Source organism: Rhinatrema bivittatum, chromosome 3 (assembly GCF_901001135.1).
Source record: "Rhinatrema bivittatum chromosome 3, aRhiBiv1.1, whole genome shotgun sequence".
In the NCBI taxonomy this organism is placed as follows: domain Eukaryota; kingdom Metazoa; phylum Chordata; class Amphibia; order Gymnophiona; family Rhinatrematidae; genus Rhinatrema; species Rhinatrema bivittatum.
In genome coordinates this window covers 279523524-279550495 of record NC_042617.1, presented here as the reverse complement: position 1 = coordinate 279550495, position 26972 = coordinate 279523524, and the positions used below count along the sequence as shown (strand labels likewise).

General features: G+C 43.5%; 1 protein-coding gene across 1 annotated transcript in view; it reads left to right on the top strand.

The window, feature by feature from the left end:
* SARNP (SAP domain containing ribonucleoprotein) overlaps nucleotides 1–26972 on the top strand; it is a 214069-nt gene that overhangs the window by 110552 nt on the left and 76545 nt on the right. The window contains exon 9 of the mRNA XM_029594794.1: nucleotides 26329–26397. Coding sequence (XP_029450654.1) covers nucleotides 26329–26397 — 69 coding nt within the window. The remainder of the gene's footprint in view (nucleotides 1–26328; nucleotides 26398–26972) is intronic.

Sequence of the window (26972 nt, the reverse complement as noted above, 5' to 3'; positions counted from 1 at the left end):
AAAAGTTGCAAGAGAGAGAGGGGAGAGAGGACGGGAAATCCTACGCTCGGGATTGCCAGTCCTCTCTCCCCTCCTCCCAAAGCAAGGCGCGAAAAGCAGCCTTGCTCCAGGAGGAGGGGAGAGAGGACTGGCAGTGTAAAGCGACGAAGCGACTTAGTTTTTTTGCAGCCCCCCTCCGGAGACGGACATCGGCGGACCGCGACTCCCCTGCCTCCCAGAGCTGCCAGCGAAGATAGACGCATCGCTCGGGCAAAAGCGGCCCCTGTTCGTGCAATTGGGCCGCTCAAGGCATGATGTCACAACGTTTGGCGTCACGGCATGTGACGTCGCGTCTTGAGCGGCCAAATTGCACGCACAGGGTCTGCTTTCGCCCGTGCGTCCATCTTCGCGGGCAGCTGGAGGCAGGGGAGCCGCGGCCGTCTCCGCCGATGTCCGTCTCCGGAGGGGGGCTGCAAAAAAAAGTAAGTCGCTTCGTCGCTTTACACTGCAGTCCTCTCTCCCCTTCTCCCGGAGCAAGGCTAATGCAGCTCTTCCTACCACTCGTTACTGGATTGACCTGTCAGTGAGTATTCCCTGCCCCAGCACTTCAGCATCATTATGTAAAAGTTGATGTTTGTTGCCAGCTCTTCCTTAGCCTGAAGCAGTCCTTTCCCTTTCCCATTCTCAAACCTTTTTGGCACCCTCATGCTCCAGGAGACTTGCTGGTTCCACAGCCAGCTGCCTCTCTGATCTCAGCCCAGCCCAGCCATTTCAGACAGAAGCCTCACTAGCACTGCACAGGTACCTCCTTCTGGCTCATCCCCTCCCTTTCTATTACAGTAGCTTGTCTCTACTACTTCAGCCAATTCTCATTGACTGTGTGCTACATAGTCTGCTGCTTTTATGGTTCCCTAGGCAAGTGTTTCCCAACTTTTTCACACCTAAATCAAACCTACATTAACAAAAATGTTATGGGACACACCAACCTCCATGGAGCAGACAGTGAAGAAAACGGAGAAGACTTACATGGCCAGAAGGACTAAGGTATTGAAAGTCCCACCAATCTCTCTTCCAAAACAGAAGAGAAGGGGCAAAGACAACCTGTCACAATATATTAGCTCCCAAGGGAAAAGATGAAATTGATGGTGTTTGAGCAATTGGCTCAGTTAGTTACCTCGGCTGCTGCATGAGGCTGACAGAGCTCCTTTGCTGCTACTCCCAGCACTCAAAATGAATCACATCCAGTGCTCAGTGCACGCTGTACCTCTTACTCAGCTTGAGGATAAGAAAGAGGCTTCAAGGATTCAGACGGGGAAGATGAGGAGGGGATGTGTACACTCTGTGTATTGCATAAAGTGGGTGCCAACTATCGTTGCCCTGCATGCTGTCCACTAATTATCATGTTCCAGGCCTTACGCTGTAGCTAGAAAAGGCATGCATGATTACTCATGTTCTCAGAAAGTTCCCATTAGTTTAAGAGCTACAGCTGGTGTCTCTTGTTGCTGGAAGGTGATGCCCTGGATCAGAGCATCAGGTAGTGGTGACTTTTCCATGGCACACTTGGTCAGGTTTGGAGGCATACTGGGTGGGGGAAACAACCAGATGAGATCTATACTTCCGGCTTCCTCCAGGAATTAAGAAAAAAAATTAAGCCCTGGCCAAGATTATATGTAGAGGGCCACACGGGGTCAGTGACTCTGGTGGCTTCGGAATGGCCTCGCCGTCCGTGGCTCGCGGATCTGGTACGGCTGGCAGTGGACGGCCGCTACGCCTGACCCATTTACCTGATCTCCTGCGTCAGGGTCCTATATTTTCCATCGAGAAGATCGCTTTTGTCTCGCAGCCTGGCTTTTGAGAGGAGGCGATTGCACATGAGGGGGTATTCGGAACCATTTATTACCTCGCTGCTCCAAGCGAGACCCCCTGCTACCTCTTTAGCCTATTCCAGGGTTTGGAAGGTGTTTGAAACCTGTTGTGGACAACAGGGATTGGATCCTCTTCAGGTGTCAGTTTCCCGTATTTTGTCTTTTTTGCAGGTGGGTTTATCCAAGTATTAGCCCATAGTTCCCTTCGGGTCCAGGTTTCCGCTTTGGGTTGTCTCAGAGGGAGAGTCCAGGGGAAGGCCTTGGCATCCCATCTGGATGTGGTGCGTTTTCTACGAGGAGTCAAACATCTCCGTCCACCTCTACGTCACATTTGTCCGGAATGGAATCTTAATCTCGTGCTATGGGTCCTTTGCGAGGAGCCATTCGAGCCTCTGAATTGGGTACCTTTGAAGATCCTGGCTCTGAAGACGGTCGTTTTGGTAACTATCTGTTCGGCTAGAAGGATTTCGGAATTGCAGGCACTTTCGTGCTGTGAGCCATTTCTCCAGATATCGTCTGATACGGTGTCCTTGCGTACGATACCTTCGTTTCTTCCTAAGGTGGTGTCGATTTTTCATGTAAACCAATCAGTGGAGTTGCCCGGATTTCCGGATTGGGCTTGGGATCCCTCGATGGGAGACGGGTGGTATTACGTTACTTGAAAGTCACTAATGCTTTTCGTCGTTCTGATCATTTGTTCGTCCTGTTCGGGGGAGCAAAAAAGGGCGAAAAGGCGTCTAAGGCTTCTTTGTCTCGTTGGTTGAAAGAGATGATCTCTGCAGCTTATGTATCAAAAGGAAGAGCGGTTCCAATGGGTCTTAGAGCTCAGGCGACATCCTGGGCTGAGGGTCAGCTGGTGTCTCCCCAAGAGATCTGTAGAGCCGCGGTGTGGTTTTCATTGCACACTTTTTTACCAAGCATTACTGTTTGGATGTGCGGGCCCCGGAGGTAGCCCCTTTTGGAGAGAGTGTTCTTCGAGCCGGTCTTTCGGGTTCCTGCCCAGTGTAAGAGGGCTTTTGTACATCCCACTTGTCTGAACTGATCTGGGTATGTTCAGGGAAGGAAAATTGGTTCTTACCTGCTAATTTTCATTCCTGTAATACCACAGATCAGTCCAGAGGCCCGCCCTGAGGATCTCTGCCGAAAGACTGCTTGGTCTACTGCCTTATTTATTTGCAAAGCAGATTTGCCATTTTCTGGCTTCAGTTTCTAGGTTTAGCGTTTCTGCATGGTTATCTAGTAGCCTCTTTCGCTCTTTATTTTTTCTTATCTTGGCTTGGGTATCAATTAAAACTGAGGTACTGCAGGTGGCACTCTTGTATATGTGGCAGTGCCCAAAGTTGGTTCTGTACCTCAATCTGCTGGTAGGGATGAATAAATCCACTTGTCTGGACTGATCTGTGGTATTACAGGAACGAAAACTAGCAGGTAAGAACCAATTTTCCTTTATTACTGCACTGCCAAATTGGTTAGCTTCCCTGATTTCTCTTTAGCATTTCATCATCTATCTGACCATTTTGGCCAAGTGGATGGTAGTGTATCCCTATCGCTATACTCTTACCCAACACACATGAGATTTCTACCCATATAGATTCTACTGAGCTTTTAGTCTCTTGTATGATCTTTATCCAGTTGGATTGTATACCCTCCCGGACATAAAGTGCCACACCACCACCAAGTTGATCCTCCCTGTCATAGCCACATAATTTGTACCCTGATATAGCACTGTCCCATTAATTATCCTCCTTCCACCAGGTCTCTGAGATGCCAGTTATGTCTATCTCATCATTTACTGCTATACACTCTAACTCTCCCATCTTACTTCTTAGACTTTTGGCATTGGCATACAGACATTTCAAAGTGTGTTTTTTGTTTGTATTAACCTGGTTTTCAGTTGATAAGGATAATTTGGAATTCTTTAGCTCAGGTGATTCTTTACTTATAGGCACATAGACTACGGTTGCTTTTATTTCAACCTCTCTGTTGGGATTGCCCTAACTTTCCTGTTTCATTAGTATCCTTCAAAGATATATTCCTCTGAACCATGCACTGCTGAGTGACTGTCTGCTTTCCCCCTTGTTCTAGTTTAAAAGCTGCTCTATCTCTTTTTAGAAGCTAGCACCAGCAGCCTGGTTCCACTTTGGTTAAGGTGGAGTCTCTCTCTTCCCGAAAAGCTTCCCCAGTTCCTTGCAAAACGGAATCCCTCTTCCCTGCACCATCGTCGCATCCATGCATTGAGACTTCAGAGCTCTGCATGTCTCTGGGGACCTGCACGTGGAACAGGGAGCATTTCAGAGAATGCCACCCCTAAGGTTCTGGATTTCAGCTTTCTATGTAAAATCCTAAATTTGACTTCCAGAGCCTTTCTCCCACATTTTCCTACATCATTGGTGCCCACATGTGTCTTGACAGCCAGCTCCTCCCCAGCACTATCTATAATCCTATCTAGGTGACGTGTTAGGTCCGCCAACTTTGCGCCAGCTAGGCAAGTTACCAAGCGTTCCTCACATCCACCAGCCTCCCAGATATCTACATTTCTAATCGAATCACCAGCTATGATGGCCGACCTAACCCTTCCCTCCTGGGCAGTAACCCTGGGAGAATTGTCTTCAGTGTGAGAGGACAACGCATCCTTGCTACAGGATTACTTCCTGCTACATCAGGATGATGTTCTCCAACCAGGAGACCTTTCTGATCTAAGGCAGCATCAGTGCTGCCAGACTGGATTTGGGACTTGGCTACTATGTCCCTGAAGGTCTCATCAATCTATCTGCCTCAGCTTCTCCAGTCTGCCACTCTAGAGATCGGACTCGTTCTCTGAGAGCCAGGAGCTCTTTGCACTGGGTGCACACATACAATTTCTCACTGGCAGGTAAAAAAATCATATGTGATACTCAATGCAAAAGACTGGAAAGCCTCCCCCCCTGGACTGCTGCCTTCATCTTCATTTTTTTTTTTTTTTTTTTTGCATAAACATTTTTATTGGTGAATAGCAAAAGAAAGATAAACACACACTACAACTTGTTTAACGCATAACAGTAATCATCAGGTGTTTAGTACTTCACCCTCCCCTCCCTTCCCACTTGCACAAGCCGCTGCAATGTCCAGATCCATAGTCCATGTGGGTCTTGCGCACATAGGTCATGCACCAGTGTCCAATCTAGTTCAAGGTGTGTGGTCCTCAGATCTCCAGCATAAATAAGCATCCCATGTCTCATGAAACCTGCGCATAGAGTGATGTCTTTCCGCCGTTAACTTATTCATCGTGCAAACTGTGTCCAATCTCTTATGTATCTGATGTATAGATGAGCAAGTAGGATACTTCCAGTGGTATGCTATGTCCATTCTAACTGCAATGCAAACTTGGGTAATAAAGGAAGTATTTGTGACTGAGGTTCCAGTATCCGACTTATTCAGTAAAGCTTGTTCCTTCGTTAAATGAATTGTGGTCTTGAGTATTTGTGAAAGCACAACTTCAATCTGTTTCTATACAGTGTTTATGCAGTCTCCTGCCCACCACATATGGATATAAGTTACCAACATTTCCCGTCAGTGGCAGGCATACATTTCTGCATGCGCTCTGGGGTTAGATACCATCTATATAATTGTTTGTAACAGCTTTCAATCAATGAAGAGGAAATAGATATTTTGGATATCTGTTCAAAAAGATCAGTCCAATCGTTTTGCATACATGCTCTGGATAGGTCTAAAGACCAGGCCTTGATGTGGGCTGGTGAATCAGTGAGATATCAGACCCTTAAACTGTGGAGGGTTGGTGCAATAGCCTTCAAATAGGGTCTTGCCCAGACTGAGAGCCTCCCCAAATCGATTAAATGAGAAATTTGGAGGTAAGTAAGAAAATCTGAAAATTCCAATTTGTGGGTTCGGATTAACTCTGAGAAAGGTAGAATAGCCTGTCCCCCCCATAAGTGCTCAACGCGGGTAATGCCTCGCTCTTTCCATTTGCGAAATGAAACTGGAGCTAAGCAGGGAATAAAAGCAGTATTGTGAAACAGCTGGGACAAGAAGTGATGTGATTTATTTCCCACACACTTGGATTTCCATTTGCTCCAAACCTGTAATGTGTGTTTGGTGGTGGGTAACATAGTGGGACTAGGTCTCCATGTTTTTGGGTCTTGCCAGGAGGTAGCAGACAAAGGCATCCCGTTCATTCTGGACTGTTCTATATCTACCCATTGTTTTAAGTCTACCACTTGATGCCAAGTGATCAAGGGTTTCACCTGAGCTGCCACATAATACCATGTGAAGTTAGGCACCCCCAATCCCTCCTCCATTTGGTTTTGATATAAGACCTGGCGTTGAACCCTAGGTGGCCTTTTCTTCCAGATGAAACTAAATACTTTTCTTTGCCAGTACTTAAGGGTAGCATTAGAGATTGGTACAGGGAGTGAATGAAATAGATATAAGAGCCTGGGTAGGAAATTCATTTTGATGGTCGCTATGCGTCCCAACCAGGAAATGTGCAGGTTGCTCCACTGGTCTAGATCTGCCAATACTTTCTTCAGTAGTGGGTTGTAATTCAAATTAAATAAGTCTGCGGGGTTATTGGAAAGGTAGATACCCAGATATTTAACTGTGTGGGTGGCCCATTTAAAGGGATGATGGGCCTGAAGATGCCTGACTGTCGTGGGCTTACAGGTAAGATTTAAAATTTTGGATTTCTCCCAATTTACTTTAAAGCCAGACACGGCACTAAAAACCCTTGTGTTCTGTTCAATGGCCAGTAGTGATTGATGGGGTTGAGTGATAGTAAACATAATGTCATCAGCAAAGAGAGCTATTTTATAAGTATGTGGAGGGATAGAAATACCCAGTACTTTCACATAGTTTCTTATAAAGATTGCCAGAGGTTCTAGAAACAAAGCAAATAATATTGGAGACAACGGACATCCGTGGCGTGTACCCCTCCCCACCTTGAAGTAGTTTGAATATCCCCCATTAATCTTAAGACAGGCTGAAGGGTTGGTATATAAAGCAGATATCCAAGTGCATAGTTGGGGCCAAAGCCCATTTTCCTCAAAACCCCAAACAGAAAAGGCCAATGCACCATGTCAAATGCTTTTTCAGCATCTACTGATAGAAAGACTGTGTCTGCATGCTGTTCCCTGGCCAACCATGTAATGTCAATTAACTTACGGATGTTATCCACAGCTAACTGCCCCAGCATAAAAGCCCGCCTGATCTGGGTGTATGAGTTTGGTAATATATCTGTTCATCCTTTCCGCTAATATTTTAGCCAAAATCTTGAGGTCTAAATTCAATAAAGATATGGGTCGGTAGGAGCCACAAGCTGTAGGATCCCGGCCTGGTTTAAATAAAATCTTGATTCCCGCTATGTTAACATTTTGTGCTAACCCTCCCCCTTGTCTCAGATAGTTGAAAACCTTTTGCAGGTAGGTGACTATGTGCGGGGCAAAACATTTATAAAATTTAGCCGTAAGGCCATCAGGGCCAGGTGACTTTCCTATTTTTAACATTTTAATCACGTTTAATATTTCCACTGAGGAGATCTCCTCCTCCAGTCCCTGTTGTTCCTCAGTAGAAAGGGTGGGTAAGCTTATGGAGTCTAGGTAAGAATTAATGGTATCGGATGGTATTGATGACTCTGAGGCATAAAGCTTGCTATAAAAATCCAAAAACCTCTTCCGGATCTCTGAATTAATAGTCAGAATCTGGCCCTTTTCATCCTTAATTTTAGCTATTGAATTTTGATACGTCAATTTCTTCAATTACGAGCTAGATTGCGACCTGCATTGTTGCCACCCTCAAAGTATTCTTGTTTCGTGATATTTAAGAGGTGAACCATTTTAGCAGACTCTAATCCTAGTTAGTTAATTTAGTTAGTATCTTTTGTGATCCCCTTGTTTGGTGTTCACGTGTTAGGGTTGCGATCTCCTATCTCAATTTTTGAGTAGCTTGAAGGTTCGATTTCCTGACATAAGCGGCTCTGGAAATTAATAAACCCCAAAGGTATGCCTTAAAAGACTCCATTACCACTGGTGGGGAAACATTACCAGTATCATTGATTTCGAGGAATTCCTGAATCCGTGTAATAAGCGATTTTTTTGAATTGGTCATCTGAAAGTAAGGAATCATTAAGTCTCCAGAATCGCAATCCTCTGTCAGAGAGAGTAAAGGTAATGTCAAGTGTTACAGCTGCATGGTCTGCCCAAAGTACTGGGATTATATCTGGCTGCGAAATATAATTAAATACAGCCTTATCGGCTAAGAAGAAATCGATTCTGGAGTGCGATTGGTATGCCATGGAGTGAAAGGTGTATGATCTGGAGGAAGAGTAATGTGTCCGCCAATCATCCAATAAGTACCAAGTTATCCATGAGCTCCTTAAAGGCATGGCAATGCACAGGGGAAGTAGTTACAGAACCCCGTGACGTATCCACACGTGGAACTCTTGCCAAATTAAAGTCTGTTCCCCCCCCCCCCCACCTCCCGATAATTAATTTTCCCTTGCAATGGGTGGAAAGGACTTGGTGAAGGCCTAATAGAAACTTGTCCTGGTTAGGAGCATAAACATTGACAAAGGTATAATCGGAGCTCTCAATCTGGATTTGTAATAAAAGGAACCTGCCAAGAGGGTCTCTGATGCAAGTGCCTAATTCAAAAACCAGCTGCTGAGAGATAAAAATGCAGACCCCGGTATATTTGGATGTTTTAGAGCATGGAGTGAAGAACTGCTGCGGGTATTGTCTATTTTTTCAAGAGAGACTCATATCTGCTTTTCAAATGAGTTTCCTGAAGGAAAACTATATCTGCTTTTTCGGTACCCAGTTCTGTAAAGAGTAAGTGTCTTTTAAATGGTGTGTTCAGCCCCTTAACATTAAGGGATATCATGCGATATCTACACTGTTGTGTTGGATGATTGTCTTCCTGTTGGAAAAGGAGAAGGAAATCTCTAAATGACCAAATGTGAAGAATTACTGAGGCACACACGAAACTACAGTGGACCCATACCATAGGCTCAGGTAACCAACCCTCAGCAAACTATTTCGCCCCGATGCTTTCATACTCGACAACCAGAGCAGGAGTATATACTGGGCATCCGCGACCTGGACGTGTCATAGATTTTGTGCAGGATTCCCGGACAATATGCATCCCATCCCTTGTCCCCCTTTTCCCCAACCCTGGACTGCCATGACCTCCAGACAGCTCAGTAAATCCCCATAACTGGGAGGAAACTAGTGCCATGAGCAAATGGGCTCCGACTGAGTCCGAACTTTAGTGCGAAACAGGAGCATAAAGCTATCGGGTAATAAATGCCGAATGTATTATTACTTGGAAACATATCAACTTGCAGAGTATATATATCCGGACCAACAGCAAAAGAAAGGTTACCCACTGTATGCGGTATGAAGTAAGTATATAAACCTTGATTTGGACCACGTGATGTGGTGCAGCTGAACGGACGTCTCCCGGGACAGCTCTTGCCACCATCCACCACAATCTGCCAATTTACTTCATTCTAGCCATCGAAACATTGCAGCTACCTTTGTTTTGCGTGCCCTACATGTCTATCGACAAATTCATGCTCAAATCTACCACTGGCATGCCCCTGAGAGGAGGGAGAAAGGAAAAAGAAAAAACAAAGGAAGTTGGGGACAAGATGGCGCCGCCGGTAGGCCGCAGTCCCTCCTCCCCACAGGCCACCACATCTGGCATGGAACTATCAAACGACACGATAAAACAGGTTACGGAAGCAGTGGTACAAGCGTTGGACACCAGATTCTTGGACTTGACGGCCAAATTGCAGGAAATGAAACAATCGCTCGAGGAGCTACACCCCCGCATGGACTTAGTGGAAACCCGCGTCTCAGACTTGGAGGATGATCGAGCCTCGGCAACAGCCAAAATTTCAGTTTTGGAAAAGAAGATTTCAACTTATGAGGACAAACTAGACGACCCCGAGAACAGGGCTCGTCGAAACAATGTTCGATTTCTGGGTTTACCTAAATCCATAGAAGAAGCGAATCTGGCGAGTGTTCTCTCAAAATGGCTGCCGGAGGCACTGGAGCTGCCGGAATTAGAGGCCTCCCTTCACATCGAAAGAGCACACCGACTAGGTAGGCGGAAGGAGGGGGAAAATCGACCACGAATGGTTATCGCCCGTTTCCTAAATTGGGCACAAAAACAACACATATTGCAGGCTTACCGCACCAAACGAAATTTAACATATCAAACAGACACGGTCCGGATATTTCAAGATTTCTCCGTACAGTTAACACAAAAGCGGAAAGCCTTTAGCCCACTCTGTTCGGATTTATACCGAAAGAATATTCGCTTTCAATTGTAATACCCGGCAAACCTCAAAATCTGGTACAAAGGGAAACCGCAACTTTTCACGGACCTCACCTCTGCTACTGAATTCGCAACAGGGATCATGGCAGAATGAGTTACATGTGAGTTACATTCTGACAAATACCAGGAGAAGGGACCACATAACCCCCATTCTAAAGAGCCTCCATTGGCTACCTATACACTTTAGAATAATATACAAGGCCATTCTTACCACATACAAAAACATCAACCAACTGGCTCCCATTGACCTACAGATCCCTCTCCAACTACACAATTCGTCAAGACCGACAAGAGATGCATACAGGGGATCGCTACAGGTACCACCGTCCAAATCCACTAGACACTGCACACTAAGAGACCGGGCTTTCTCTACTGCCATTCCACCGTTATGGAACTCCATCCCCTCAAATCTAAGAACAGAACCATGCATCTCAACTTTCAAAAAAAGACTAAAGACCTGGATATTCACACAAGCTTTCCCGGACACCAATTGATAGAACACCGCCAAGCTACCCCTAATCTCCAACTATACCATGGTTAACTAATCTCCAACATGGTTAACTAATCTCCAACTCGGTTAACTAATCTCCAAATACACCATGGTCATCCTTATCTTCTATCGTTTACCTGTGTGAATTTTAATAACCTTTCCTTTCTCTTCCTTCTCAGCCAAGTTCTTATCACCCTGTTATATGTAACTGCCTTTTCAACACCATTGTTATAGTTATGTTTACTATGCACCCCTGTTTTATGTGAACCAGCACGATGTGACTGCTGTCTCGAATGCCGGTATATAAAAATCTGAAATAAATAAATAAATAAAATAAAATGTGGGGCAGCCCAAAACAAACATTGTCAAAGGTCGATAGTCTAAGCTCGAGGGCTAAGGAGGTTTGTCCCTCAAATACTATTAGCTATGCAATCTGGAAGTCTTGACCACATTTTTATTTTTATTATTATTCTTCCTTGAATGTCGTCAAGTTTTCTCGTCTGGAAAGACTACTAACTTTTGCTGGGGCCGCACCATGCGCTGCGGCCTTGGTCACGAGGCCTCAGGATCAGGACTGCATTTGAGAGATGGCCCACATTTTTGTCAGATGACAGCTACTGGATATGGAACAATTAATTTTGCATGTTGGACTACTGAACTACGGGACTTCCTTACCCCTGTTTTTAGGGCTTTGACATTCAGCGGCCGCATATGATGCTGATGGTTATTCTGCTGTTTCTTTTCATGGTAGAATGAGCTCCGTTTGGGGAAAAAGGACAAACAAACAGTCACGAGTCGATAGCCTAATCCTGAAAGCTAAGGAGGCTTATCCCCTAAATAATATCAGACATGCCATCTGGACTTCTTGACCAAATTTTCTTTATTATTCTTTTTTTTTTTTTAATGGATGTCGCAGGTTTCTTGTATGCAACGACGTTTATTTATGTTGGGGCCGCACTGAGCGCCACGGCCTTTGTCACGAGACCTACAGACCCGGATAGCACTCGATATGGATTTTTCTTTTCCCTTTCCTTTGGCCGAATGGTCTTATGGCGGCGTTTTTGCCGAGGGACCCAAAAAAAAAAAAAAAGACAAAGAACAAACCACAATGAATGAACAAGGGCCTAGTGCCATGGAATTTTCGCGCACCGCAGCGGGTTTTTTTTTTCCTTATTATTCGAGACTGCGGCCCTCATCTTGTCGGATGACTACTTCTGGATGGGGATACGTTTTTTGCACGAATGATTATCATAATACGGGACCTTCTTGCCTCTGTCTTTTGGGGATCTTTGATATTAAGAAGCCGTTTGTGATGCAGTTGGTTATTATACTGTTTTTTCTTATTTTGGGTTCATATACGTTAATAGTAGTTTCTCTAGTTTCTCTTTTAGGTGGAATGGTGGCAAAACACATCATTAGTGCTCTCCAGACCCTCCTCTCTAATCAGAGAAGGGTTTATACGTAAATGAGTCATAGGGGATGGGAATATGGGGAGACAGGGTTGGGGATTAAGGGAACGAGGGGGGGACAGGGGAGGGAGAGGGGGATGGGAAAAGGCAGAGGACATGCAAAACGTTATGGTATGATCTCGAATGTTTCATTGTACGATTTGTGATTCTATGTTGGCTGAGTGGTCACAGGGCTTGTGGACCTCCTACTGAAGTCCCACGAGAGAGGATGCTAGGCTGGGGGCATCCCTCTCATTTGTATGTTTGTACCTTTTCATTACTAGAGTTACTGATGTTAGTATGCCCAAGTTGATATCCTGGAATGTCAATGGCCTGGGAACGCCCATTAAAAAGAAGAAAGTATTATCCCATCTTAAACACTTACGGGCTGAGAGAGCCTGCATACAGGAAACTCACCTGACTGATTCCGAGAGTCAAAAATTGCAAAGAGAGTGGGTGAATACATGTGTGTATGCTTCAGCGACTCACCGGAAAGGGGGGGTCGCAATTCTAATACATAAATCGGCCAAATTCCAAATTATTCAAAGCATGCCGGACCCGGACGGGCGGTACATTCTGTTAATTGGCCTCTGGAACAATACTTTAACCACTATTTGCAATATTTACGCACCAAATGATTATTCACATGACTTCTTTGTTAATATGACCAATCTGTTACACACCCACGGCCAGGGTGCGATTTATCTTGTGGGGGATTTTAATTGTCTCTCTGACCCTTTGCTTGACAAATCTCCCCCGCAGCAAGTGCAACGGGGAACAAGGAGAAGGGGGGTGGCTTACCTGTGTCACCATTTGGGTCTCTTAGATGTCTGGCGGACATTACACCCAAGTGAAAAAGATTATACTCACATCTCCAGGGCCCATGGGACACTCTCCCGCATTGATTACATTTTAATATCGCAATCACAGTTTTTTCATATAGCTGAAGCTAAAATTGAACAGCAAGCCATTTCGGATCACGCCCCGGTTTCGATCACTTTCGGCTCCTCCTCGTCGAGTCATAGCACCAGGCAGTGGCGTTTCCCTAGTTTTTTAAAAAATGATGTTAAATTTCAAGCCATGTTACGTGAAAAATGGACGGATTATGCCACTCACAACCGCCAACATATGGATAATCCCCATCTTTTCTGGGAAACGGGGAAGGCTGTAATCCGCGGTGAGATTATTGCGTATGTACACTTCCATAACAAGAAATTAAACCAAGATATTCTTCTTTTAGAAACCCTGCTCCAACAAGCTAAACGGAAATTGAATCAAAGTAATATACCTAATCACCGGAAGGCTTATTATAGTCTCCTGGGTAGACTAAATACGTTAATCCATACCCGCGCGCTTCGTTATCTTCAGAAAGGGGAACAATACTATTTCCGGTTTGGGAACAAACCTGGGAAACTAATGGCAAACTTAATAAAGGCAAAAGCGACCACACTCTTTCATTGCGACTATGAAAACTAAATCGGGTAAACCCACGAACGATGAGGGAGAGATCTGTGATCTACTCCGTCAGTACTATAACACACTATACTCACCGGACTCGGTTGGTGACCGTAATGGAGATGACTTGTTCTTTCAGGATACTTCTTTACCGACGCTAACAGCGGCGCAGCTTATGTTTTTGAACAGACCTATACAGAACTATGAGGTGTTGCAGACTATAGCGGCTACTAAGCCCGGAAAGTCCCCGGGCCCTGACGGTCTCCCTTATGATTTTTATAAAATATTGCAAATGCACGTTAGTACCCACCTAACAGCTTATTATACGGAAAGCCTGAAACAAAATTGTTTCCCCGAGAAATTTAATGAAGCATACATTACAGTTCTTCCCAAACCAGGAAAGGACCCACAACAACCTTCCTCTTATAGACCAATATCTTTATTAAATTGTGACTTTAAAATTTTAACGAAAATTCTGGCTGACCGTTTGAAGATTTTCCTCCCTACTCTAGCATCACACCACCAAACAGGTTTCGTTAGGGGAAGAAACCCGACTGCGAATATCATTAAACTTATTACGGCCCACCATATCTGTCAACACCAAGACATTGCCGCACTGGCCATAGGGTTCGATTCCGAAAAGGCCTTTGATCGGGTGGCTTGGCCTTATCTCTACTCTGTTCTACAACGTTTTGGCCTGAGGGGTGATTTCCTTCAATATATCTCTTTACTCTACCACAACCCTACCGCACGAGTTTTGGCAAACGGCTGCCTCTCGGCGGCAGTCCAAATACAGAGGGGAGTCCGACAAGGGTGCCCGCTGTCTCCTCTTTTATATATCCTTTACATTGACCCCCTGCTACGAAAAATTGATGCCTGCCCTGCGATTAAGGGCTTTGGAGGACCGGCTCAAATTTTCAAGATAGCTGCTTTTGCGGACGACCTTTTGGTATTTCTAACACAACCTTTACGCTCCCTACCCGTCGTCCTAGAATTATTAGACGAGTTTGGTGATTTCTCAGGTCTTAAGATAAATTATGAGAAATCAGAAGCCATAGACCTAACTGGCTATGTCCATGCTGCTTGGCCAGGAGTCTTCCCGCTATACTGGGTGACGGGCAGTCTCAAATACTTAGGAGTAAATATTCCCACTAATATAAACCATTTATATAACACTAATATTAAGCCTTTGGTGGTAACCACTCGAACTACGCTGAAGAGATGGACGAATTTACCGTTATCTTTAACAGGCCGTATACACTTATTTAAAATGATTCTGCTCCCCAATTGGCTCTATGTCCTACAGCTGTTACCGCTTTGGATTACCAAGGCTGATCATATACAATTGAACAGGAGCCTTAGACTGTTTCTCTGGAAGGGGAAAAAAGCCAGAATACCTTTAACTGTTTTAACACGTCCGATAGATCAAGGGGGGTTAGATTGCCCAGATTTACTAATCTATAATTTGGCTTGCAGTCTTAGACATGTCAGAGACTGGGTGTTTGCTACCTCAACTTTCACTCCCCATAAATGTCTCCTCGAATGGTATGGGGTCTCGTCCTTAAATCCTTTGTTACAGATTGATACTTGTCAGATTCCCCACTTCCTTAGAGCCCAAGTTTTCTTACACACTAGTCGGAAAGCGTGGTATACGTTGTGTCATCTGGGCAAGATTCCACACAGGCTGACATCTATGCTTACCATTATTGGGCATGACCTTTTTCCACCAGGACAAGAGAAAGGGGTTTTTCACCGATGGGGAGCTCTGGGTCTTCGTTTAGTATCGGACCTGTTTGACAGAGTGACGAGGGCGGTTCTCCCCTTTCCTACTCTCCAGCAACTCTTTCATATACCGGTTACGGACTATTATGCTTATCTACAGGTGCATCACTTTCTTTCCACAGAGAGACTCCGTCTGACAATGACGGTTGAAATTCAAAAGCTTAGCGATTTACTGCAGACAAAAAAAAATAATAAACCCAACACCTCCTATTATTATAAAGAGCTTATCAGACAGGAGGACGCGCATGTCATTACCCAACTTCATAGACGGTAGGTGGAATGGTCGTTGTTCTCTTTAACACTCTCTGAGTTTGAAACATGTTTTACTGATTTATTAGGAGTGTCGGAAAATGTCCTTTTACGGGAAACTGGTTATAGATTCCTCTGGCAGAGTTACATCATCCCATTGAGAGCCCAGCAAATGCGTATTACACCAAATGGTCAATGCCCGAAATGTTTCAGTGACAATAGTAACTATTATCACTGTTTTTGGGAATGTAGGGTGATATACCGTTTTTGGGGCCTGATCCGTCGAGCCTGTCAAAAATTTTTGAAAAAATTCCTCCATTTTGATCCTACATTATGGTTATTCGGCTTGACCCCTCAGGCCGTTTACATTTAACACCATCAGAATGCCTGTTTCTCATGAAGGCGAGTCTTATGGGGAAAAAGGTTATTTTGGCTAATTGGTTACAGACGGGACACCTGACTTATGACCAATGGTTTCAACGAATGCTGCGCCTTTGTTCCATGGAACATGCTGTTCTCAATGATGTCATGCCAAAGAGATCTATGGCTACCAAGAGGATATGGTCCGTTTTTGTTCGGCATTTGCCTTCTAGCACAAGCACCAACCAAGACCCCTGGAGCGCTGCTCTGCCTATTGAAGGAGATGATTCCAGACGGACTGAAGAGGAGGACCAATGAGCATCTACGAGATCACAAATTGTACATTTGAAACAGTATAAGACATTTTGCGGGGGGGAGGGGGAAGGGTAAGGAGGAAAGGGGGGGGAAATGTATGAACATTTGTTATCTATGGTTTAGTTGGATGATGTATGCATTTAAAAACTTTAATAAAACATAGTTTAAAAAAAAAACAAAACCTTGATTTTAGGGTAAGTAATAGATACCCTGGGTGTAGTAGCAGGCATGAGTTTATCAGGTCTTGTCCTTATGCGATTGCTGTGTATCAGAATGACATTGAAGTCTGCTATTTCTGGAATTTGCACTTTGCCATCTTGGATGTTGAGCTTTCGGGTTTGACTTTTTAATTCCTGATGATTGCTCCGATGATGCTGTGAAGCCTCGATCTTTCAGATGCTTTTTAGCTTCCGCCATGTTGTATATGCGGGCGGATACTCCACCCCAGGTGTATGTCAAACCGAAAGGGTGCAGCCATCTATACTTTTGTTTTCCTTCCTGAGAAATGTAGTCGCTTCCTTAAGGTCTTGTCTATTTTGAAGGGTGGCTTGGGACAAGTCAGCATAAACTGAAATCTCTTGATTCTCCCAGGACCACCTCATTTGTTTCCTGGCTGCTCCAGCGATGCGTTCTTTTAAGCCGTAGTCATGAAAGCATACTATGATATCTCTGTTTTGACCATTGCTGGGAGCTCTCAAGGCCCTGTGAGCCCTGTCTAATTTTATGGTCAGTGGTGGGTCACCGTTGGGCTCTTGTGCAGTATCCAGTAAAAATGCACAAAAACGGCTTATGGTATCTGCACAATCTTTGTTAGCTTCAGTCTCATGGAAGCCGCGGAAATGCAGATTCCCTCTTCTTGCCCTATTTTCCAAGTCTGCTACTTTAGCATGCATGGTCATATTGTCAGCTTGTAATTCAGAGCAAAGTTCTTGAAGATGCTTGTGGGACTCTATCTGGGCATCTAATCTCATGTCCAGCTCATCTACTCTGTGCCCCATCGTTGTTAATTCCTCATGATATTCCCCCAGCAGAGATTGCATTTCTTTTTTGAAATCTTTTAAATCTCTCCAGAGACTGCAGAACCAGTCCCTGAATTCTTACCTCATGGGGGCCTCCTCCGAGGTCACATTAAATGCAGCGTCCATCTCTGCTTCTTCAGCCTCCGGGTCCGCACACGTGATTTTCTCCGCGGCCTCCACCTCCCGGTCCTCCGACCGGTAAGAAAAACTTTGTAAATCTAAAGTTTTTCTTTTTGCCGCCATTGCCCGATCATGCCGCAGGGTTTCTTATGTGTTGTGAAGCGTGTCGGCTTATTTTAAATGAAATTTAGCTCCTGTTTTGAGGACTTAAAAAACTTTCAGCGGCGGAGCTCGCAACTCAGCCAGCCATCGAGCTCGGTGACGTCACTTCCTCCTCCCTTCATCTTAATTTTGTTGAGTTCCTAGTTAAGTTTAGGTTACTAAGGGAGTTGGAATTAGAGTAATTTAAATTTACAGATCTATTTACAAATTAATCTGCTAGTGCCCTATATGGGGATGATTAAACTCTCAATAAGAGCTGGTGCAATAGTATAATTTACATAAGAGCCTGATTGATTTTTTAATGAGAAAATGACTCTTGCCTAAAAATCAAGGGTTGAGCTAGGGGTGGGTTGGAAAGACAGACATTAGAATTAACTCCTTCTCGCTTTTTTATTATCTCAGACACACACAAGCTCTAAAGAATATGTCCCACTATTTCACCTCTCTCCAAACTTTAGGTCCATAGATTTTCCAAAGCTATATTTACCAATCCTCTTCAACCACCATTAACTTGATCTTCACTCAAAGGATTGAAAGGTTTGAGATTCGGCGCATGCTTCCAGTCCTCTTCTACTGCAAATGGTGCGGGGCTTTTGGAAGCTGAGGCTGTGGAGTTCAATTCTGGATCGCTTGCTGTGATCTCTGGAGTCCTCTCCCGGGAGATGCTGGGAGCAGTATGCAGATGCGTCTTCGGTCCTCTTCTACTGCAACGAGTGTGGGGCCTCTGGAAGCTGGGGCTGTGGAGTTAAAAACCTGGATTGCTTGCTGTGACCTCTGGCGTCCTTTCCCGGAAAAGGAAAGCAGGAGCCTTGGGGGCTTGGATATCCTGGTAGAAACATTATTGGCATTCTCATGTGTCCCCACTGGGAGCCTGAACATTCCCTGGATCAAGTTGTGAAAGTGCAGGCATGGGTGGTGCTACATTCTTTGTCAGTCAGAGGATTTTTCCCTGGAAGATCCCTTCTATTCTTTTATAATCTTGGCTGTTGAGAGAACTAGGCTACTTCCTTATTATCCAAGCCAGTCCCTGCCAACAGATAGAGAGAGAATAAAAGCTCAAAGCTTCACTCTCCCTATAGGGATCTGGTGCTGTCTTCAGCTCTTCTGTATGTCTCTGTCTCCAGCAGATGGTACAGATGTGAGGACCAATTATAGGCCACTCCCAGGAAGGCTTTAGGCCCAGGCTCCCAGTGGAGTATAGCTTGCTGTCAGGAAGGCTTTAGCTCCATGTGAAGCATAGGTTGAGTCTTGGGAGCACGCTGGATGATGGTCTTGTTGGGACTGATTCTCCTTTTCTCCTTGGGAAATAACTGTTCCTGCATCGATAGGTCAAGGACTTTGTTCCTTTGAATCTGGCAGCAGAAAGAGGACATTGTAGTAGGCCTGAATTAGAGTTTGGAGCCTCTGAGTTCAGTTTATGGAGGATACAGTATTTCCCTTTTAAGGGAGCTATTCCTTCAATTTTGTTCTTCCGCCACAGGAGATTGGAATGAAGGCATAATTTGCAAATGTGAAAGAGTGTAGAGAGTGACTCTGGCTTGCTGCAAGGGCAATAGACACAGCAGCTCTCACACTATTCTCTTGGATGGGATATTTTCTTTTAGGGAGCTAAGAATGCAAGTCTTCGGCTTCTGAAGGTCTACTCAGTTTGGAACTTTAGTTTTGAAGAGTTCCCACCTTACGTTCTTTTAAACCTCATAGGGCGTCTTTGAGTTTGTTTGATGTCTGTCGTTTTGGTGGCCTTTGGTAATTTTAAAGTAAAAGATATCTCTGAGCCCAAAACTGTTGTTTTGGGCTCAGACCGCGACCGGGGGTCGGTCACTCACCCGCGTGGCAGGGCCAGGCTCTGACGTTGGGGCCGGCATCGGCAGCCCGCCTCAGCGGCAGTGCTGCTGCCCACAAGATGGCCGCGGTGTCTCCTCGGCACGATTAAGCCACACCCCCTGAATCCTACTAGGGCCGCGCGGGCGGGATAGTACCTGGCCTTAAAGGAACCCCTTAAAGACTCTCTTCAAGATTTTAGAATGTGGTAGCAGCTAAATATAATCGAAACAAAAAAATTTACTGTGGCACCACAATTTACCTACTATAATTACTGATCACCTCAGGTGAGGGAAGATTATTTTTTCATATACCAGACCTCATAAACAGGCATGTTTTGTAATGCTAATTAGCATATATCGAGTCTGCCAGGTTTTATAATCATAGGTCATTGATAAGTCTTTTTGATATGCTTTCGTGAAACCAATGCACCAAATAATGTGAAAAATAGTCTCTCATTTGAATCAATTGTGTAGACACATTTTTTAAAAACTTTTTTTTAACTTTCAATAGCATGAACTTAGCTTAGTAGTTACGGTGAAGAAACGCCATGTTCTTCATACGAGGCTAATATGGAAAAAGCCCGACACTGGATCCGTGTTTCGGCTCATGCCTTCGTCGGGGGCCGAAATAGCTGTCAATGCAAATGTGAACAGTTACTAAAAACATTAGACCAAAAACAAATAAATACTTATCAATTATAGCAGGCGAGATCAGTACACCAACAGGATACGGAGCGGCTTGGGGTGGCGGCGTCTGCCGATGATACGTTTCTTCAACCACGTTGAAGGGATCTGGCCTCCCTTCCTCTCAAGCCTTATAGGGTAGAGTCTCTTTGAAATTAATCTTCTTGGTGGCTTTTGATAATTTTAAAGGCAATATCTCTATGCCCTGTACTATCCCTCTTCAAAGGGTAGTGTTTCACTTCTCTCGGAATCAGACTTTTCTCATATGACATAGAGGAAGTAAAGCCATGTTACCTAGGACAGGGATGGCCATTTTTAAGTCCGTTTTAGGTCACTTTTGAGATGTTTGTAGGTAACCAACAGGAGAGATCATATCACCCCCATTTTGAGGGACCTACATTGGCTCCCAATAAAGTACAGAATCTTATACAAAACACTATCAATCATTCACAAAACCATACACAAGGGCATTCCTCTTGAACTCAACTTTCCACTTCAATTTCATCTACCAACTAGACCAACGAGAACAGCTTACAAAAACACTCTCCGAACAACACACGTCAAAACTTCGCTAAGCAAACGCGCATTGTCTTCAGCAGGTCCATCAATTTGGAACTCCCTACCTTCTTTTCTCCGGACAGAACATTGCCCAATCAACTTCAAAAAGAGACTAAAAACCTGGCTATTTGAACAAGCGTTCCAATCATGATAATAAGATACATCAACTCCTACTCACTAGCAAATAGTCCATCTAAAGACCCTCAAACCAAGCTTAAAATATAAAATATTACAATAAGATAATTTTCAGTTTCTCCATCCTCTATTATGTACTAAGTTATTTTACCCATGTACTAAGTTATTTTACCCATGTAATCTGTTCCAAGTTTAATACCCTGTTCTATGTAACTTGCATTCCTCATGCTTGTCTTTTTCAGTTACAATGTAAACCGAGATGATATGCAATTTCTGCATGAAAAATGTTAAATAAATAAATAAATAAATAATCAGTTTCTTCTCAGTCATTGATATGTTCTATTAAAGCATAATGGTTTCTAAGGCATTGATTTCAAGAGGAATCAGCCTGCTCCTGAAGAGTTTGCAGGTCCCAAATGACTGTCATGCCCATTTGATGAAGATGCAAGACTCAGACTGAATCAGAAAATCAGAGCCTATCTTTCGAGAGGATAATGGCAGGGAGTGCTCTTTTTCTCAGTTGCATTCCTGCTCTAAGCACCTCTGAGTCTGTAGGCTTTGAGAGGCTTACACCTTGATTTCAGGAATCCTAAGAGCTATTGAAACTTCCTCCTACCCAGTCTAGGTGAAGGTTGGGTATGCCTAAGGGAATATCTATTCCTAGGTTATTGACTATTGAGTGAAGTTTCTTGGCTGCATCAGATTTTGGTTGTGATGGTGATTTGGAAACCAAACTGAACAATTGCCTTCTATTGTCTTAACTTTAACATTATTGCTGCCTTCAGCTCTTCAGTATCCTGACCCCTATAAGGGGTATGAAGACAGCTATGAGCTTTTTTTTTCCTCTTGTTTTCATCTGCTGGGAGAGCATAACCCATTTACTGGTCTGGCAGGACTAAAGGAAAGGAAATTAATAGGTAAGTTTAAGTTTCACCTTATGGTACCCTTGTTCATAAATGGTTTGTCATTCTTGCCTTTATCTTGTGAAGTAAAACAGTTGCTTGCTTGTAACTAGTATTCTCTGTGGACAGTAGGATTAACAGTCCCATATGTTTGTGATGTCATTGTATGGCATCATATATAGTGTGTCGGCGCATTGGTTTGGAACCTAGAAGGCTTTGCATATGTAGCATTAGACAGTGCACCAAGCAGCCCTCAGCTAGGCTCCCTCAGTTTGTCAAAGCTGACAGCATGCAGAATAAAGAGCTGTTTACACTCTGTTGGCAGGTGGGAGGGAATGTCAGACTGTTAATTTTGCTATCCATGGAGAACACCAGTTAACAGTTAAACAACATTGCTTTTCTCCATGAACAGGCAGGATGAATAGTTGTACATGTGGGGACTCTCACAATTACATCTTCTGAATGCAGCCCACCATTTAGGTGATTGTGGGAAGAACTTTTGAGAAATGACTGACTGAACCTACTGTCCTAACAGCAACTTATAGTAATAGTGGGATACAATAATGTGCACTGAATTCCATGTGGTTGCCTTACAAATTTCTTGCAAGAGAGGTTGATATGTATACTATGGAAGTAGCCATTGCCCTGATCTGATGAGCATGTGCATGGCCCTGCAGAGAGGCCTACTTTGTTAGATGGATATACAGTCATATCCAGTTAACTGTCATATGTTTATAAGCCTTCCTGGTCTATTTGGGTCATAGGTGACAGAGCTATGTGAATGTTCTGATTTGCTTTATCCTATCCGAATAGAAGGTCAAAGCTCTCTTACAGTCTAGTGTATGTAAAACCACCTGTTCTGGCAGTATATACACTTTAGGAAAGAAGGTGGATGGGATAATTTTCTGATTTAAATGAAACTTCAAGATTAACTTGAGCAAGAATTTTGGATGCGTATGCAAGACTCCCTATTGAGGAAAAACTTATGTATGGAGGATAGGTGGCCGATGATTGGAGTAATTGCCATACTAGATCAGACTGAAGGTTCATCAAGGGCAGAAACACAATTCCAGTAGTGGCCACAGATACCTGGTAAGATCCCCATGCTGCTAATGCCCAGGGATAAGTAGTAGCTTTCCTCAGGTCTACCAGGTTAATAATGGTTTGTGGACTTTTCCTTCAAGAACTTGTCCAAACCTTTTTTTAATCCAAGCTACGCTGATTACCTTTAACACATCCTCTGGAAATGAGTTCCAGAGCTTAATTGTGTGATGAGTGAAAAAATATTTTCGCCGATTTGTTTTAAATGTGCTACTTACTAACTCCTGAAAGTGTAAACTGATTTACATTTATCCTTTCTACTCCACTTATGGTTTTATAGACAAATGTCATATCCCCCCTCAGCTGTCTCTTCAAGCGGAACATCCCTAACCTCTTTAGCCTTTCCTCATAGGGGAGCTGTTCCATCCTCTTTATAATTTTGATCACCCTTTTCTGTACATTTTCCAATTCAGCTATATATATTTATTTATTTATTTTTTTAGATGCTATGACCAGAAACGTGCACAGTACTCTAGGTGCAGTCTCATCGTGTAGCGATACAGTAGTAGTATGACATTCTCCATTTTATTCTCCATTCCTTTCCTAACATTGTTTGCTTTTTTGACTGCTGTTGCACACTGGACCAAGGATTTTAAAATATCATCTGCAATGGCACCTAGATCCTTTTCCTCGGTGGTAATTCCTAATATGGAACTTAACATTGTGTAACTACAGTTTGGATTACTTTGCACTTGTCCATATTAAATTTCATCTGCCAATTTGGATTCCCAGTCTCACAAAGTCCTCCTTCAGTTTCTCACAATCCGCCTGTAATTTAACAATGTACAATAATTTTGTCTCATCTGCAAATTTGATCACCTCACTCATTATTTCCTCTTCCAAATCGTTTATAAATATATTAACCACTGTTCCTACAACAGATCCCTGGGGCACTCCACTGTTTATCTTCATCCATTGAGAGAAATAACCACTCAGTCCTACTGTTTCCTATATTTTAACTAGTTCGTAATCCACAATAGGACATTGTCTCCTTTCCTATAACTTTTTCATTTTCTCAGGAGTCTTTCATGAGGGATTTTCTGAAATGTTTCTGAAAATCCAAACACACTACATCCTTCGGCACACCATTATCTGCAGGTTTATTGACCCCTTCAAAAAAAAAAAAAAAAAAAGTAGCAGATTAGTGAGGCAAGATTTCCCTTGAGTAAATCCATGTTAGCTGTGTTCCATTAAACTGTCTTTCTATATATTCTCTGTTTTTTGTTCTTCAGAGTATTTTCTACAACTTTTCCTGGCACAGATGTCAGGCTCACCGGTCTATAGTTTCCCAGCTTATCCCTGGAGTCCTTTTTAAGAATGGCTCTACATTAGCCACCCTTCAGTCTTCAGGTACAATAGACTATGTTAATGATGGGTTACAAATTATTAGTAATAGATCTCCAATTTCATTTGTGAGTACTTTCAGAACTCTGGTATGTATACCATCTGGTCCAGGTGGTTTGCTACTTTTTCATTTGTCAATCTGCCCTATTGCACTTTCCAGGTTCACTGTGATTATCACCATTAAATACTGTTTTCCTCATGGGTGTCTCCTCAGCATCCTCCTCAGTAAACACAGAAATCATTTAATTTTTACCCATGATCTTGTCTTCCCTAAGTACCCCTTTTTTCTCTCGATCATCTAATGGTCCAGCTGACTCATTCATGGGCTTCAATTGTATTTTTCAGTTTTTGCCTTTTCGGTCAGCTTCTTTTCAAATTCTTTTTGCCCACCTCTCAATGTTTTACATCGCTGTTTTGCATCTAACTTGCCAGTGCTGATGCTTTTTCTTATTTTCTTCAGTTGGATTCTCTTTCCATTTTTTGGAAGAAATTATTTTGGCTAAAATCTTTTTTTTTTTTTTTTTTTTTTTACATCTCACCTTTTAATCATGCTGGCAGTTGTTCGGCCTTCCTGCTGCTTTTTTTAATGCATGGGATACATCTGGTCTGGGCTTCCAAGTTCGTATTTTTAAACAATTCTCACTGAAGTGACTGCATTGATGAAAACCATTTTAATGATTAGATACTCTAGTAAGGACAAGTCTGTTACTTTGAATGGCAGTTTCATTAGACACAAGAGGCCCGCGCTGAGGTTCCATGATATGCTGGGTGACATGGTAAGGGGTTTTGGGTTTTTTTGGAAAATAATTTTTATTCTTCAAAGTGCACGTTACATATAATGGTTTTAAATGTAATAAGTGCTTCATGAAACCAGAGACTAAAGGATGATTGGAAATTGGCGTCCTTGTCACCTGGTCAAGTCATACTGCTAAGGCATTGAAATAAACTCGTATTAAGTTCATTTTTATCCCAGAGTTTGATAAGTAAATAGCCTAACAAATTGGACTGTAGAAGAGAATGCATGAAATTGTGAATCTTTCACTTTGAAGCATGGTAACTTCTAGTGCTTTGTTTTCTCGCTGCTGGGAACACTCTGGACATGAAGAAAGAGCATCCATATGTAGAACTTATGATGTTCTGACCATCCAGGCTGTCAAAGCTAGCACTGAAGCTTTGTACACAAGTGTCCTTCCCACCTCCCCATGCTTAGAAGCTAGTATTGGTGATGGCTTGAATCAAATTGGCCCTGCTGCACACAGCTGAGAAAGCATACCTGCTTGGCCCATGCCTAGGTTTTAAGCATCATGGTTCTGCAGTCCTTCAGCTTACTAGGCTCCTGGATATGAACAGCATTGGCAAGTAAGAAGATCTTGTTTTCAGTATATGGGGAAGGTGTCCCTTGCTACACATTGTATCCTACTATCTGCTGGAGGCAGAGAATACTGAGTTTCTCTGTGCTGCACCACCTCTATATACTGGCAATGATGTTACAGAGAACACTCTGCTCTCTGCCTCCATCTGCTGGTAGGGGGACATAACCCACCTGTCTGGACTGGTGTAGCAGGTGAAAGGAATACATTAATTTAAAAGAAACTACCCAGAGCTCTGTGGTAGTGCTGTGTACTGCTAGCCAAAAAAACTAATTTCAATTCCTGGACCAGGCCTCAGCTTGCTAGACTGGGTGGAGCTGGGCTGCCGCAGAAAGTATTCACAGTCCTTGGGAAGGAGAAAGAAACGAGTCTCGGCTATTGCCCAATAATACTTAGTGGCTAAACTCAGGGTGCACATATTCTTGACTCCAGAGGGAGCCATGGTATGTGCCCAAAGATGGGTACTGTAATGGCTAAACTAGTAGGGAGTGGGTTTGATAAATTGGAGAAAGTCCTTGGGTAGCTAGGAATGAAAGCTCATGGTGCTGTAGCCCAGTAGAGGCCAGTTGTTCCAACTGAGCTGGAAGCATAAAGGAGCAGGAGGAAACTTCTGGGCTTATATTGACTAATTATGGCATGTAATAGCCTATGATCTTTTGTTTCCTCCTCCTCCTCCAGCACAAAGGAAAAAATCAACAGTCCAGAATAAGATGAAGATTCACAGATGCAAAATATGTAGCTAAGACTGTCTTATTTTCCTGCATGATGCTTTTTTTTCTCACCCTTTCCTCCCAGCTTGGAAAGTATTAAGCTATATATCTCTGTCTTTGCAGGTAAATATGAGCAAATTGAAGGAAAGAGCTCAAAGGTTTGGATTAAATGTGTCCTCTGTTTCCAGGAAGGTGAGCACTAGTGTCTTACATATTCTCTTTATTATATTTTATTTAACATTTTTTATATACCAACATTTGTTAGAAACATCACATCGGTTTCCATTAAAACAAGAATGCAGCCAACGTGGCTTTACAGTGAAATTGATGTTAAAACTGGGGAGGGGAGAGGGGAGGAAGGAAATAAGGTAGGGGTAGAGTTAGGATTAATAATTGGATATTATGTACAATCGTTAAATGCAAAAAGACATTGGGGTAGATTTTCAAAGGGGTACGTGCGTAAGATACGCGCGTACCCCCCCTGCATGCGCCGAGCCTATTTTGCATAGGCTCGGCGGTGTGCGCAAGCCCCGGGAAGCGCGTAAGTCCCGGGGCTTTGCAAAGGCAGCAGTGTGTACAGTAGGAACTGTGATGGAAAGTACAATTGGAACTGAGGCAGCATTAAGTGGGGGGGGGGGGGTTAGGAGGTTATGTACAATTGATTAAAAGTGAGAGAGCATTATGTACAAACATTAAAAGACATTACGTATAGTAAAAACTGTGAAACATTATATACAACCATTGTGCGTAAGAAGCTGGTAGGGGGG